Here is a 14,619-nt window from a genome sequence, read left to right as displayed (position 1 = left end):
TCTGTTTGTACTTCAAAGAGCGCACTAACGCCCTTAGTATTTCCGCAAGTCACGGCTCGGATTAACATACGTATTACTCGCGTATGCAAGTCATTCTGCATTCGATAGAGATTCAACTCTGATTCTCTCTCGATAATCCTTCCGTCGAACTTTATCGAACGATTTTATCCACGTGAAACTTTATCGGACCTCAATTGTAGTATCAAAGTGAAGAGGGCGAATCGCAAGAGTCGTTTACCCTACATACAGCCACGCAACGTGAGGTTTTCCGTTCGCGCGTGTTCGTACATAGGGAATCGCGGATTCTTTGGGAAGGAACTCGTTCGTTCCTTCGTTCGTTCGCGCGAGACAATCGCGAGCGAGCGCTATATAGTTGCACTTGCGCGATGTCACGGTCGAGTTAAAATTAGCAAGTCAACCGGATTCGCGCCGGGCGAGCCGACGAGAGGTGGTGCGGAGGCGCCTCGGCGGCGAACACTCGACGCACGAGCGAAACAATGACGACGGCACGCTGCTCCGAGACGCTCCGTGTGTGCACGCGCGTTCGCACCACGAGCGTTCTTTCGCGAGCCGGCCTTGCCGCAGGCAAAATTTCCGCGCCGCGATAGCGCGATGACGACGACCACGGCTTACGTCAATCCGACGATGACGATCGAGACCGAGCGTCACTAGACCGGATCGCGATCATTTGTATGCGATCAAACTGCACATTTCAGGCGATGAAACTATAATTACTCCCGTGTGTTCCGAAAAAAGATAGTAACATAAAAATTTAATTTACTGTGTTTAAAGGTAATTACTCGCATAACATGGGTTCGCGTCTGTCCCTGTGCACGATTATGTAAACCGACATCGACTCTCGGACGTTTTTCTACGCTGCTAATTGTTCGCGGATTCGGAGCGTATGCGGAAATTATCGTGCATGCGGAGCGCGACGCATTGGGCACAATATTATTTGTATCTCGTTAATATAAGGGTGCTCGTGGGAGTATCACGTCGAATTTCATTTCTCGTGCAAAATTGAACCGAATTCGAGAACGCGGATTAATGCGTTTTTACCCGATAAAAATAATGAATTTCCAGCACAATATTTCTGGTAATTTCCGATATAGCATTCACAGAAAATATGTACGAAATATCGTAGGTTGATTTCGGGGAAAAAAGAACGTAAAATTAATCTTTGCTTGCTTTATAAATCTATCAAGTTTTGTAAAAAAAATTTCAGGTACAAAATTTTTATAAACAATAATACCGCGTGAATATCGACTCTTACTTGAGTGTAAGAATGCTTATTCAATCGACGACTTATGCGAGAACAGACTGTACAGAGCCGACGCGATGTAGGTTGCAAACAGAGGGACATGGATATCGATTTCAGCGCGGTATGCACAAGCATTGTGGAATGTGCCTTATACATTATGCTCGATCGTGGTGTGCGTATACCATACTGGTCGCTTATACCATGACGCGCGGAATCGACGAGCACATCTGTAAAATCGCGAATTAGTCGACTAAGACACCATAGGATGTAACGTACAAGTAAGGTGCATTAAGCATAATTATTTAATACACTTATAATTTTTTAAAATAAAAATAAAGATCAGACCGAGCTATTAATTTATATATCGAATCGCACGTCATTATTCAGGCCTTTTGTAAAATCAACCTTTTCACAAAACACCGAATTTTTATAAAATTGTTAATAAAGACGTTTTATAAAAAACCAAGCCTTTTCGAGAAGAAGACTGAACATCCTGTATATATGTGTGCGTATATGTCGAATTTCAATTTTAATAATAAGAAAATTAATTAATGTTTTCTTATATCACCAAATTACTTGAGGTATGTAAAATATGTAAGATTGCATAGGGATTGCAAAACGGATCTCATGCGCGACTAGACCGGTATGCGAACAAACGGTGCAGCGGTAGTATCTGCACGTGGCCCACCCGTCTACCACAATAAAACGCTTATTCACACAGTCACAATTGTGGAACGTTCGGCGCGAGGCGCGACAGAAATTGCGCGGATTGTACGACGACGTTTCGTCGCAATTTGCAAGCGACGCGGCGATTACGCGGACGCATCGCGTTCTTCTTCGATAAGAGCGCGGCGTTAATTTACGGCCACGCCAGTCGGCGCGTAGCGATTTATCGCGTTAAAATTTTCCAGGAGATTTTAAAACGTTATTTATAAAATACGCCGTTTTGGATTTAGCAGATTAATCGAAGCGATATAGGAAAGCGTATACGTGTAAAAAGAGTGCCCGTCATGTCACATCGACGCGACAGAACACGCGAATTATGAAAAAGCGATAAAATATACATATACATCGAACACATGAAAACACGTTCGAGCGTCTGGTTGGCGCGAACGGTTAAAAGTCAATCATATGTTTCGTCAAATTAACAGCGCGAGGGTGATACTCGGCGCGTCGCGTCTCTCTTTGTGTCGAATAATGTGAGGTATTCCGCGCGCGAAAATCGGCTCGACAACGGACGAAGTGCTGTTTCATTAACGAATCACGTTTCAAGTGGTACACGCGCGGTGTAGAAACAAATTGAGAACAACGTTGCACAAACCGAGCGGCGATTCTATAACGCTCGCGCCATCGCGTACGAGTGTGCCAATATACACGCGAGGTCCTAGTATATCCCCTCTTGCTGGAAAAACGCGATACCACTCACACATACACATCGAGAAATAAAATACCAATGCAACATTTTTTTTATCACCAAACAGCAGCAAGAATCGTGAATCGTCGCCAAAGTATTTCACTGGACGTTGATCGGCTACAACGATTAAAATACTCGTTTGACAAGAGCGAACTGTCAACTTATAATGCACGTGGCGAAGCGACAGGAGCGTGGGGTACCATTGTACCCTTTATAGAGGGTCAAGATGAAGGTTACAAGAAATGAAACGACGTCCTTCTTGCCTTCATTACGGTATGTAGATTGACATCGTTGGCATCGATAACCCCTTCGGTAAACCGACGGTTGTGCGCGATATCTCACCGATCTCCTCGATGACGAGTGTAGGAACGTCGGCGGGAAAGGTGTCAACTCCAGGAAGCTCGCACGCTCGTACTCACATTATCATTTGAATGCGCGGCCTGACCGAGCTCTGATACGTGCCTCGGAATCGGCAATTTGAATATTTCGTCAATTAATCCGCGGATGCTATTTTGCATAGGTGAAGACGGGGTTACCAACGCACGTGGTCGCCCCTATTATTTCGACGACAAACATCTGACAATGTTATCCGAACGTGATATCGATCGAGCGATCGAGGGAATTAATGTTGCCGGATCACATAAATTAATCTCAATGGTATATAGTATAATAATAACATCGAGAATCGCTTTTTAGACTTTATATCTACAAGAATATAGAAGAGGAAATAAATCGATGTTACTCAAATTGTTACTTAATTAACAATTAATAATTCCCGTTAACATCCCAATTAACTTTCAACTTATTATAAACTTGTACCGCTTACTAAGGAGAGAAAAGTATATATAACGCGATGAATACTCAAGTGAACACTGCACCCTCGCCAGTCGCGTCACTGGAAGCGTTTTCATCTGCGTGAAATTCCCGACATAACTCGCGATACGGAGAAAATTCCACGAAATCCATTCTACGCATTATTCTTCTCCTCGGAAGATGGCTTCGCCACCAGGGTTTTTTTTTTTTTTTTTTGCTTCTGAATCGAGCATACGTACCATTAACGCGCGTCGCGTGATTACGTTGATAACGAGCTTCGACGATAAATTCTTATTGAGCGCACTAACCCGTTTGTTGCGACATTACAATTCTCGATTTCCGTAATTAGCGGTAAATTAATATTCGCTACAATCATCGAACGGCCGCGGTTGAACGTTTGGAAAAGGCGCTTAACATCCATAACATACACGCCCTTTCACGAAGTGGGGAAGAGAAGGGGGAAGAGGGAGGGGGAATGGGATATGCTTCGCAAATCGTATCGATCGCGTCGTATTTACCGAATGAGTTTTACAAATTACGTCGTGGCACGTTTGATTTGCACGACATTTCGGTGCATCGATTTTGCCTGCCCACGGTTACACTTGTGTTGTGTAAATTATATCCGACGTAATGTGTATATATAAATAAAAAATTATTTTATTAGCCGAGATATAAATGAGTATCATGACAACTTTACAATAAAAGCAATTAAATGGTACTGCGGATGGATTGAATTTTCGATTAAATTTTAATACGCGCGTTAATTTTCTCCGCGAACTTTGCGCTTTCCCTTCGAAATCTACATCCGAGAAAAGATTTCTCGTACTTGACTGTACGCGATTCCGATATATCTGATATAGAGCAGGGCGGCAATTCCGAGGATTTGATAAGCGAACGACGTGCTCCGTTTCGATGGACTTCCGTCCCGATAACAACGCCGACTCGGAAGATCCGGCGACGCGAGAGATTAGAAAAGAACGTGGAAAAATCGACATTAAATCGATCGCAGATCCTCAAGTAAAACTCGGAATTTTCTAAATAAATTACACGTCGATACAGAGTAAAAAGGTCTCTGCACAAAAGATTTACGTCGAAAAATACGAGAAGATCTCCGATTACGACTCGATATTCGAGTCGACTTCGAGATTCATGCGCGATTTTGCCAAACACGGGAAGTCCAACATTGATATCCGTTTAGTCTTTGCTTTTTTTTTTATGAGCTTCGATAATATTCCGCCGGCAACGAAACCTATCGATCCGCATTGGCATCCACGGGAGGGGGAGTTCAATGATTCAAAACTGTTCGAGAATGATTAATTATAACTGTACGATATCGCACGCGCTGATCCCCATTATCGTATCGCATAGCGAAACTCTGCCCATCGCAGGAATTCCATACCATATTACCGATATCGATGATGTCGTTGTTCTGCAATGATATTTACACGGGCAACATCATGCTCGACTGATTCCGATGAGATAAAAAAAAGTAGCGTATAGTCGTATAAGATTGAAAATAGGCGATAGCATTAAATACGAAAAGAAAAGCGGAGACGTCTACGAGCAAGTGGAAAAGGCCAGAGAGATCTTCCGGTTAAAGAGAAAAAAGATGCGTCATTCGCCGCGTCGCATTGAGATGCAAATACCCGCCACCTAACGTGATTTACGAGATGGAGGAACGTGCTCGTACGAGCGGGCGAGACTAGGAATGCTTCCGAATCCAAATCCGTTCGGGGTACGAGCAGATAAGACCTGTCCGAGCAATCGCCACAATGGACCGAGGATTTTATAGCGGAGGGTATCTCGCGTGCGGCGCCGGAGGATCACCGATTTTCTCTCGGTCAGCAAGTTCCCTTCGAATTTGGACGTAAAAGAGACGCCGCGGCTGACCATACGAGTTTCTACGATCTGATGGAGAGTCCTGAATTGCGGTCTGACTCCTGAATCTTTTGCGGATTCTGCGTGATTAATCCGAATGCTCGTTAAATCGAAAAGATCGCGTATATATATTGCAAATAAATTTTATATCGTTATTAAAGATTACTACTATTATACTTCCCGGATTGGATAAATAATATCAAGTCGGCCTTCCTAACAATAAGCTTCCGTTATTTATACGGGAGATACGTCCACGTGGGCGTATATCTATTGACAGTTATTCAGAAAGTTCCATTTCAAATCGTATAACATTGCGAATCGAATCGAGCTCTCTGCGCATCGAGGAGCGATGGCGATTCTTTTCATCCGTCCAGGTGAGATCCTTTATACGGATGAACGGGGGCTATCTCGCTGGCAACGATATCGTTGCGTGACGACGGCGTCGCGTGCGTATTGTCACGAGCGTAGCCCCGCGACTAACCACTCCGGAGCGTATTGACGCGGATTGCAGGCGCAGGTTAAATCGAGCAGACGGCGGTGGCGTCGCGACGCCGGCTGTGCGCAACCACCCCTCGCTGCGTCTCCCTCATCCCATTCCACCCCCTCCGCCCCCACTGCCGTCCAGAAGCGTCGGCGCGGAGAAGGAGAGAGAGGGGGGATTGCGAGAGAGCAGGGGTGGACTCTCTCTCTCTTTCTCTGGCGAGAGGGAAAATTTATAAAGAGAAACCGTCGGCGGTGGCGGGAGGAACGAGACTACTTGTTGCGCGTCGCGGCGCCCCCGTGACGCCGGCGCTCCCTCCCACCCCCGTTTCATCGACGACCGACAACGCCGCCGCCACCGCCGCTGCCACCCCTTCGACGACGCCGCCGTCGCCAACGACGCCCCGCGATGCCGCCGACAAAAATAGACGCGTCGTCGCGGCGCAACAGATATCACTCGGTTCGGCCTCGAGTGGCTCTCGGTATAGCTTCGCCCTCGCGTCTTGATTGCCGCGATAGCGGCGATTGGCATCCCGCTGACCGAGAAGAAATTTCGCCATGTCGAAACTTGAGAGCTCGATATGAATTCTATCTCTCCGTTGAGGAATATATACGCGGTAACTTTCGAGGGAACTTTGCTTAATCCGAGAGAGTCTGCTTAATTCGAGCAGTTGAATTAGCAAATTTTATTTATATCGCGATGATTGGGTGAGAATTTAAAAAATTATAAATATATATATATATATACGCAATATAAATAATAATAAATTACTACAAGTATGGTGTATATTATTAAGCGCGATCATTTATTTTAAAAAGAAATTCACGCGCATAACGAAAATTTTTTTCGAATATAAAGGTAAGAAGAAAATGACGGTGCGAACGGATATAACGACTCCTCATAAAAAAATAAGTCGACATTGTAGGACAATTTTTTTTCCGTAAGAAAGTTAATTTTTTTCCGCGAGATTTTCAAGAAAATCGATTTCATGCAAAAGAACGTTCCACTTACTTGTATCTGATTACCGATGTGCAGTTGCTGCGCTTGATTAATCTGCAGGGTGGAAGTACCGGGTCCAGAAGGAGGTCTCGGTGGTGTGGAGTTTGTGTTGAAGGGTCCTTGCGAGCCAGTCTGATTCGGTCCGCCACCTTGGGATCCTCTGGGTGGCAACGGATATCCCGGACTGCCGTGATTCGGCATCGAGCCCGGGCTACCGTACGGCGAGTATTGTTGCTTGTAACCACTGGGTCCAAGCATGCTGGGCTTGCCGCCCGTCGTAGCCGGCTGAGGCCTCTTCATGTCCGTCAGGCCCGCCGCGGCAAATTGCGTCTGCGAGCCGACGAACATGTCGTTCGTTTGCTGGTTCCCGAAGGTCGGCGTACCATTGTTCTTGTGATACGAGCCGGTTGCGGTAGCCGTGGCCTGAGACTGTCCGCCAGTTGGTCCCGTGCTTCCGGGACTGCCAAGGTAATCGGACGCGCCACCAAACTGAGTAAACTCGGCGTACGGGGACCTCGCAGTTGGACCCCGCGCCGCTGCAGCCGCTGCGGCCGCCGTTGGATTGAATCCGCCCAGCCCCATTTGTTGACTCTTGTGCTGATGCTGCTCGGCCATCTGCTTGAGCGTCTGGGCCGCGGGGCTCATCTCCGATTTGAAATCCAGCCCGGAATAAGGAAGTCGTGCGGGTGAGTATTGCGAGGAACCAAGAGCGCCTGGGCTCGAGTTAGCCGGCATAGCGTTGCCGTTATTATTACCGACGTTGTTACTATTGACGTTGTTCGCATTGTTCGGGTGCTGCTGCTGCTGCGGATGCATCGCGTCCTTGTCATCCTCGATCTTGATTTGTCCGTTATTCGTCGGGAGCCCGTTGTTGTTGTTGTTGTTATTATTATTATTGTTGTTGGCAGCAGCAGCGGCCGCCGCGGCAACGGCAGCCGCCGCCACGGCGTTGTTCGCCAACGTGTCAACGCTCTTGTCCTCGAAATCAAAGTCCTTCATAAATTCCGGATGGAAATCCGATATCTCGGAGATAAGATCCTTGAAAGCGTCCGACGTGATAATCTCGTCGCCGGTATCGTCGCCCATAAACTCGGAGAAACCGGGAAAGCCGGCACCGTTTGCCGCGGCATCCTTCTCCAGCGCGGCGGCGCACTGTTCCAGATCCACGAATTCGTTATCGGGTTCCTGCTTGCATTCAACCAGGTTCCCGATGTCGACGCAACCGATTCCGCCGCTACCGCCGGCGCCACCGGGAACAGGCCCGCCACCCGCACCGGGCCCGGGACCGCCAGGACCGTTGCCATTTCCGGCTTGCGGCCTGGACGTAGCAGACGAAGAGGTATCTGGACCAGGTTTCGGCGAGGAAGACGCGTTCAGGAGATCGCTTTTGACCGACGCATTCGTCAACGCTTTCACCGTTACGTTCGTCGAGATCGCCTGCGCCTGCGAGTTATTCGCCGCAGAGGTCGTGAACTCCAGCTGCTGAACGATCTGTACCTGAAACTTGGTAAGACCCTCGTTCCCGTCACTGCCACCAGTACCGCCCCCGCCGCCGGGCGTTTGGCCCGTCGAATTCGCGCCGTTCCCCGGCTGATGCTGGCCGTGGCCGTGATGAGGCCCACCGCCACCACCGCCGCCCTGGGCCTGCTGATGCTGATGTTGACCCTGCGTGCATTGCAGCTTGACCGGCGGCTCGCCGAAACCGGCATCGCCGCTACCAGCACCGGCAGGCTCCAAATCCTCGGCCGTCCTCTTGAGGTATTTCTGCTGCTGAAACAAGAAGATAAGAAGGATATAGTCGTGAATCATCATCGCGAATCCTTCGGTACAAAATGAAGAAATAGTATAACTTAATATAAATCTGCCCACAATACACAATTTTTAAGAGAGATATTATGTATTATGCTGTATTATTCTTTCAATTTTTCTTTAATTGATTAATTTTATTATTTCTTCCCTTTTCTCATTATGGTTCAATTGATAGTATTGATCGCCGTCAGATTTAGCGAGAGAACAGCTACTGGTCTTGTTTTCAAGACAGCCGCTTTTTCCATGCTCCGTTGCACAACCGTACTGAGGTATTTAACTCGTCGCTGGTGTCGCCGAGCTCGATTCCATAGCTTTTTCCGCGATTAACCCGGGCAGTTTCTCACCGTACCTGTCAATACTTGCGACGCTTTTTCAGCTGCTGTCTTTGTATAGATCGCCGACGGCCGCCCGCGACGGGCCGTTTTGTTTCGCGAGGAGCCGGACCCTGACGGATCGTAAATTTCACGACAAGAGGATCGTCTCCCGAATCGAAAGACTGATAGCACGTGATTCTATGCGCGACGTGGTTGATCCAAGTAGTAGTTGTGATCGATCGCACGCAATCAAGTTCTTCAAATATATATCACTATATTATATATATATCGACAATATTTTGCATTTCATATTAAAATGTTATCTAAATATTCTATATATGTTTGCAACGTGTTTCGCACACACGTTTTTACTAGTGCTGCAGAATGATTATCCTTATGATTTATTAACAAAGAGGACGTAATTAAAATAATCATTAATTAAATAATCATCTCGAGTTTAATTATTAATCATTAATTAGTAAGCGGTAATCATAATAAAACATATATGTATAAAAGATATTGCCATTCAATAAAATGTAATATCAGTATATCTCAATTTATTTTGAATCAATCGTAATTAAAAGTTGTAATGATTTTTTGTTGAATAAATTCGGCAATTATCACGAGCTACACTTCTCGTCGGCAGGGATTTCTGCGAGATCTCCAAGTCGGCGACCCTGTTTTCGATTGGGCAAACAAATTCACGGCGGCGGCGACGGGGGAAGAAAAGGGGAAGGAGAGAGAGAGGGAGAGAAAGAGAGATTGGAAAAAGTTTTTCCAGGGTGCGGTCGCGAGAAGCGCTTCAACCAGCGAACGCACACGACGAAGAGCGCACGGTTGCGAGCGCGTCGGTGTATATCTCTACATTTGTCATGATTTGAACCGGGATAACCTACCGTTTTCATCCCAAAAAATCGATAATACGTATTACCCTCTAATAGAGAATCGGCCGCTCTACGTTTCTCTCTGCTTTCTCCTCTCGCCTCATCCCCCTCGTCCTCCCTTTCCGTTCCCTCCCGAGACCCGAGCTCGAATAATCCCGCGTCTTCCGCAGATGTAATACGATATTCCGTCAGCCTTCTCTACCCGCAGCATCCTCCCGCCAATCGCAGGACCAGCATCATGCTCACCGTAAAGGTGGATGGCGTCTCCTCAATACCCGGCAACCCGGATTCCGTCCTCCCCTTTTACGTTCCGTGAAATGAAGTACGTTATAGTAGGCATAAAGGAAGCTCTCCCCGCCGCCAATCATCTCCTTGATGATCCCGGCAAAATGTAAGATCCATAATTGTACGATAATAGAGAGAATCGTAGCAGGTATATCGCGATCATTTCAAATTTACGATGATTTTTGCATCGTGTTTAAAAATTTATTACCGCACCTTCAGCCCCGAATTAATAAAACTACTGATACAAAATACGAATTGAGATTTATCTTGTTTCCTTCTAAGTTCAATATTAGCACGAATATCGCGTAAATACTACACCCGTTACGCATGTCTCTCCGATCGTATGATATTATAACAGGAGCGGAGGTCACGACACGCGTTGATTGCACGTGCGCAACGTGGATGCAAGACGCTGGAAAAAGGTCCGTGAAAGCTCTCGCGAAGCAATTTCACAGGGCGAAAAGTATGTGTCGGGGTTGGCAGATAACGGCGTATCCGAGCTCCTATTCGCGTCAATATTGCACTCCACTTCTCTCCCTCTCCTCCCTTCCCTCCTCCCCTTTCTTCATTCGTGCATCGCTCCGCCGTGGCTTTGGCAGCAAAAAAAAACAAAAAAAAAAAACTTTAAACTATGCTCCCGCGTTTCATCGAACCAATTACTTTCTCCGAGTTGCGCGATTTTCAGTCGTGCAAAAATGCGAAACCTCCCTTTCTTTTGATTTGACGCTGGTCAAAGATACGCTTACGGTCGCCGAATTAAAATTCTGTCCTTGTCAAAATGCACGAAAACGACAACGGTAAACGATGCGGTTTTGCTCGTAAATACTCGATATTATAAAAGTGTGTATTTTTACGTTTTTAATTCCCTATCCGGCGAAATCAGTTAATAATCCTACAGACTGCGCGTCTGGATACAAGTTTGCCAAACTCGAGGCCCAAAGTGTTATACGCCACTTCGTCTGGAAATAATGTTCCGTGGTATAGGCGTCGATTCAGTGCGTTGCTTAGATACAGAGAACTGCGCTCATGCGCCCCGCATTAGAACTAAAGTTCTGTATCGTTACTCCACCACTGTCGTTTGTCAAACGTGACGAGTAACGAGAGTGTGAATATAATACGATTGAATTAATTCTTACGCCGCTCTGAGCGCGCGGCTTCAAATTCGGGAGACGAATTTTCTGCCATTTCTGCTAGAATGTGACGCTTCCAACGAATTCAAACGCTTAGAATACGCGAAGATCGGCTTAATTCGTGAAACCGACACGTCTATAAAACGTTCCGAAGACGCTAGGACCCTTCTTAACGTCCGCCACTTGTTTCGTGTATAATAAGTGGCATGTTGCGCCACGATTAAGTTGCTAATGAGTCAGGCATCTGGAATTGGTATCTTAAATTCGTGTCACGTTATATTGTCATTGTATTCAGCAAATACTTTTATCTCTCCTGTTATTAATCGTGTAAATAAACTCAACTTTTCTGTCTAGAGATTTAATTTGGAATTTATAACAAATACATCTATTTTATTCCATATTCACATGTTCTGCAATTATATGATGTAATGAGCAAATCTATGTGTATTATTTTCGTATTGATCAGTCTGAATAATGTCATAAATTAACGCGCACAATGGATATAATTTTATTCATTATTTACTGAAATTTTTACTTGTTTTTTTACCGCAAGATTTTCGATCCTAGTTGAAGGAATCTAGAGAAACTTTATTATTTCGTATTTCAGATTTTTTTCTTTGCGATATAAAAGCATCGTCGACGATGACAAATCGTACATCTTGAGTGGTGGATCTTGGCACTCGTGGCGCGTCAGTAATGCCTCGAGATAAGAACGTGTCACTAAACTTGACGTGAAACTTGACGTGTACGCGAGCGCGCTCATGTGTACGTGCGTGGGCGGATACACCGGTGTCTCTATTGAGCGTTACATTTCGTTAACAACGCTCCCGCCAGTCGCGTCGCGACTGTTAACACGACCTAAATATCAACCGGCGAGAATGACGTTTCATGATACGCGGCCACCTCACGACCGTTCCCCTCTCTCCCCTGCTTTTCACGCTCGAAACTCTTTTTGCTCCCCGTCCACGCACGCGCGTTTATCGCTTCCGCGTTTTCACTCCCGATAAGCCCGCGGGCCCTTACGCGACTCCATGTAAATAACGGAAGGGGACCGCCAAACTTTTTGCGGATGTCGCTTTCGGTTTATTTAGAGATAAGCAGATAATACGCGTCGCGTGTCTGAAAAGAATCACGCATTGTTTTCGTACTGATTAATTCGAGGCGTGTTGATAAAATTATGCAAACGAAAGAATTTAGAATCCATTATAATAAAAAAAAAAATAAAATAAAATAAAATATGATAGAACTTACAAGTATAAAAAAATTGACTTTCCATTTTTTTCCTTTCGTCTCTCTTCACATTCAAACACTCCGGAAGATTCCCAATTACACAACTCGTGACTCTACCGAGTGGAATCGGCACACGAGAATCGTAATCTGCCAACTGATAGGCACTTACTGCTTCTTGTGCAACGATGCGTTATGTAATCGCCGTTTTCAGGATAAGCAATCGCGCGCACAATTTATTCAGATCACTTTCCCTCTTCTTCTCCCTTGCACGAAATCGCAATCTGTGATTATTTTAGCCAGGAACCTTTTATAAAATATCTTGCTTATTTCTTTCTACTAATCAATGAGGGAACACTCACTTCCGTGGTATAAAAAATACACGCGATTGTAATTTGGCGATTGTATTTAGCGACTTTTCGGCAGGGCATGTTTCTGACAAATTTTAGCGACCGGCAGGCTTTCGCTCGACCGTTGTTAATCATCCGCGCTTCTCTCCCGGCGCCACGACAACGCGAAATGATTTAATTTCGGCCGAAAATCCGTACTCTGCCGTGAACGAGTAAAAATGACTCGCGGTATATAGTGGCACGCGGTATTTCAGCGTCGATGCGAGGCGATTTTTCCGCCGTGAATGCGCAAGAGACAGAGAGAAAGAGAGAGGAAGCGGGAGGGATCTCCTCGTTGTAGAGGGGCATCCACACGCGATTACAGATGCAATTACGATATTCATCCGTGCAAATGTAAATGCGCCGATGCGGCGCGGCTGCCACCGGTCGCGAGGCGACCGATCCCGCCGCATCGGCTTTCAAAAGAAAAATGGATTCCCCATTGCGCGCATTACCCGTAGTACAGATACTCACGCACGCACGCATTCACGCACGCACGCGCGCGAGCGCGCTTTTGATTTAATCGTTATTGCTGTAACTCGTTGCGCACACACATTTTGTCGGGCGAGAGGTTCAAACTGTCACGCCTGTTTTAAAGAATCACGCGCTTTCCAAACCACGTCGGCGTCAGGCGCCACTTTACGCGGTGCTCGTGCTGTCCGTTCGCGTATTTCAATAATCAGATGCAATAACGTGGATTTTATACGTATGTGTATGTGTGTAGAATCGCGGCGCGTTGAACCGCTTAAAAAATATTCGCGCTGACGGATGGAAATGAATTGTATGAGAGGTAATTGTGTACGCGAAATTAAGCGAAAAAAATATTAACATTCACAAAAATACAGAAATTTATCTAGGTTTATAAAAATCGCATTATATTGCAGAAAAGAATTCGCCGAATCGTTACGAGAGCAAAATTATCGGAATGGTATAATCTACTCTAGAAAGTGTGCTTATAGACGAGACGCAAAACGGAATAATAATATACGCAACGTGTTACAAATATGACGATGTTACACAACGTGGAGCGATGCCTAGCTGCGACAATATGTCAACTCGTCGCGTCCTCCTAGTTTTCTGCGAACCGTCCATCTGCCTTGCGATCAAGCGGACCGTCGTCGTATCACCGACAAAACCAACGTTTATGTAAACGAGGACACGTAGTGCCACGTACGCACCATGGTAGCGCGTTCGCTCCTGATTACGATATCATCGAGTATAACGTATATACGACAATATAAAGCGAGGATAAATAACTTGTTAATATAAAAGGCTACTTTATATTTTGGAAAAGAATCAAATTAAATCGTTCAAAAAATCCATAGGCAAAATGTGACTTTTCGACAGAAAAGTTTTATGTATAATTTCTGTTACAATTATATTATCCTACATGCTTCGCATCGTGATTTAGTGGTGTAATTAAAGTTAATAGGAATTATTTTATAAAAGATTTTATAAAGGACATTACCCATAAAAGAAAATTACCCAAAATAAATCTGCAAACGCAGAATTTTTTTCTTATAGCGTATATTATATTTGTATGTCTTCTTAAATCGAAATGCCGGAATCAAAGTAGCATTTATATCCCGCAGTACGAAAAGAAAAGTCATGTTATTACAGAGAGCAGTTACAACCAAAGTCTGCCAAGGCGTATCACGGTGTCCGCTCTACTCCCGCGAATATAGCATTAATCCAGGGACGTACAAAGGAATAGGTGCGCGATGTAATTGCGGTG

At 45.5% G+C, this 14,619-nt stretch overlaps 1 protein-coding gene across 4 annotated transcripts in view; it reads right to left on the bottom strand.

Annotated features, from left to right (window-relative positions):
• The window catches only part of LOC115239321 (neurogenic protein mastermind), a 159,204-nt gene that overhangs the window by 37,174 nt on the left and 107,411 nt on the right, over window positions 1–14,619 (bottom strand). For 2 of the 4 annotated variants that reach the window (XM_029813790.1, XM_029813792.1), the window contains exon 2: window positions 6,859–8,616. In XM_029813790.1, coding sequence (XP_029669650.1) covers window positions 6,859–8,616 — 1,758 coding nt within the window. The remainder of the gene's footprint in view (window positions 1–6,858; window positions 8,617–14,619) is intronic. The other 2 variants (XM_029813791.1, XM_029813793.1) reach the window with 1 other exon arrangement.

This window comes from Formica exsecta, unplaced genomic scaffold (genome assembly GCF_003651465.1).
Source record: "Formica exsecta isolate Colony F162 unplaced genomic scaffold, ASM365146v1 scaffold370, whole genome shotgun sequence".
NCBI lineage: Eukaryota > Metazoa > Arthropoda > Insecta > Hymenoptera > Formicidae > Formica > Formica exsecta.
This window is presented reverse-complemented; position numbering and strand designations above follow the sequence as displayed.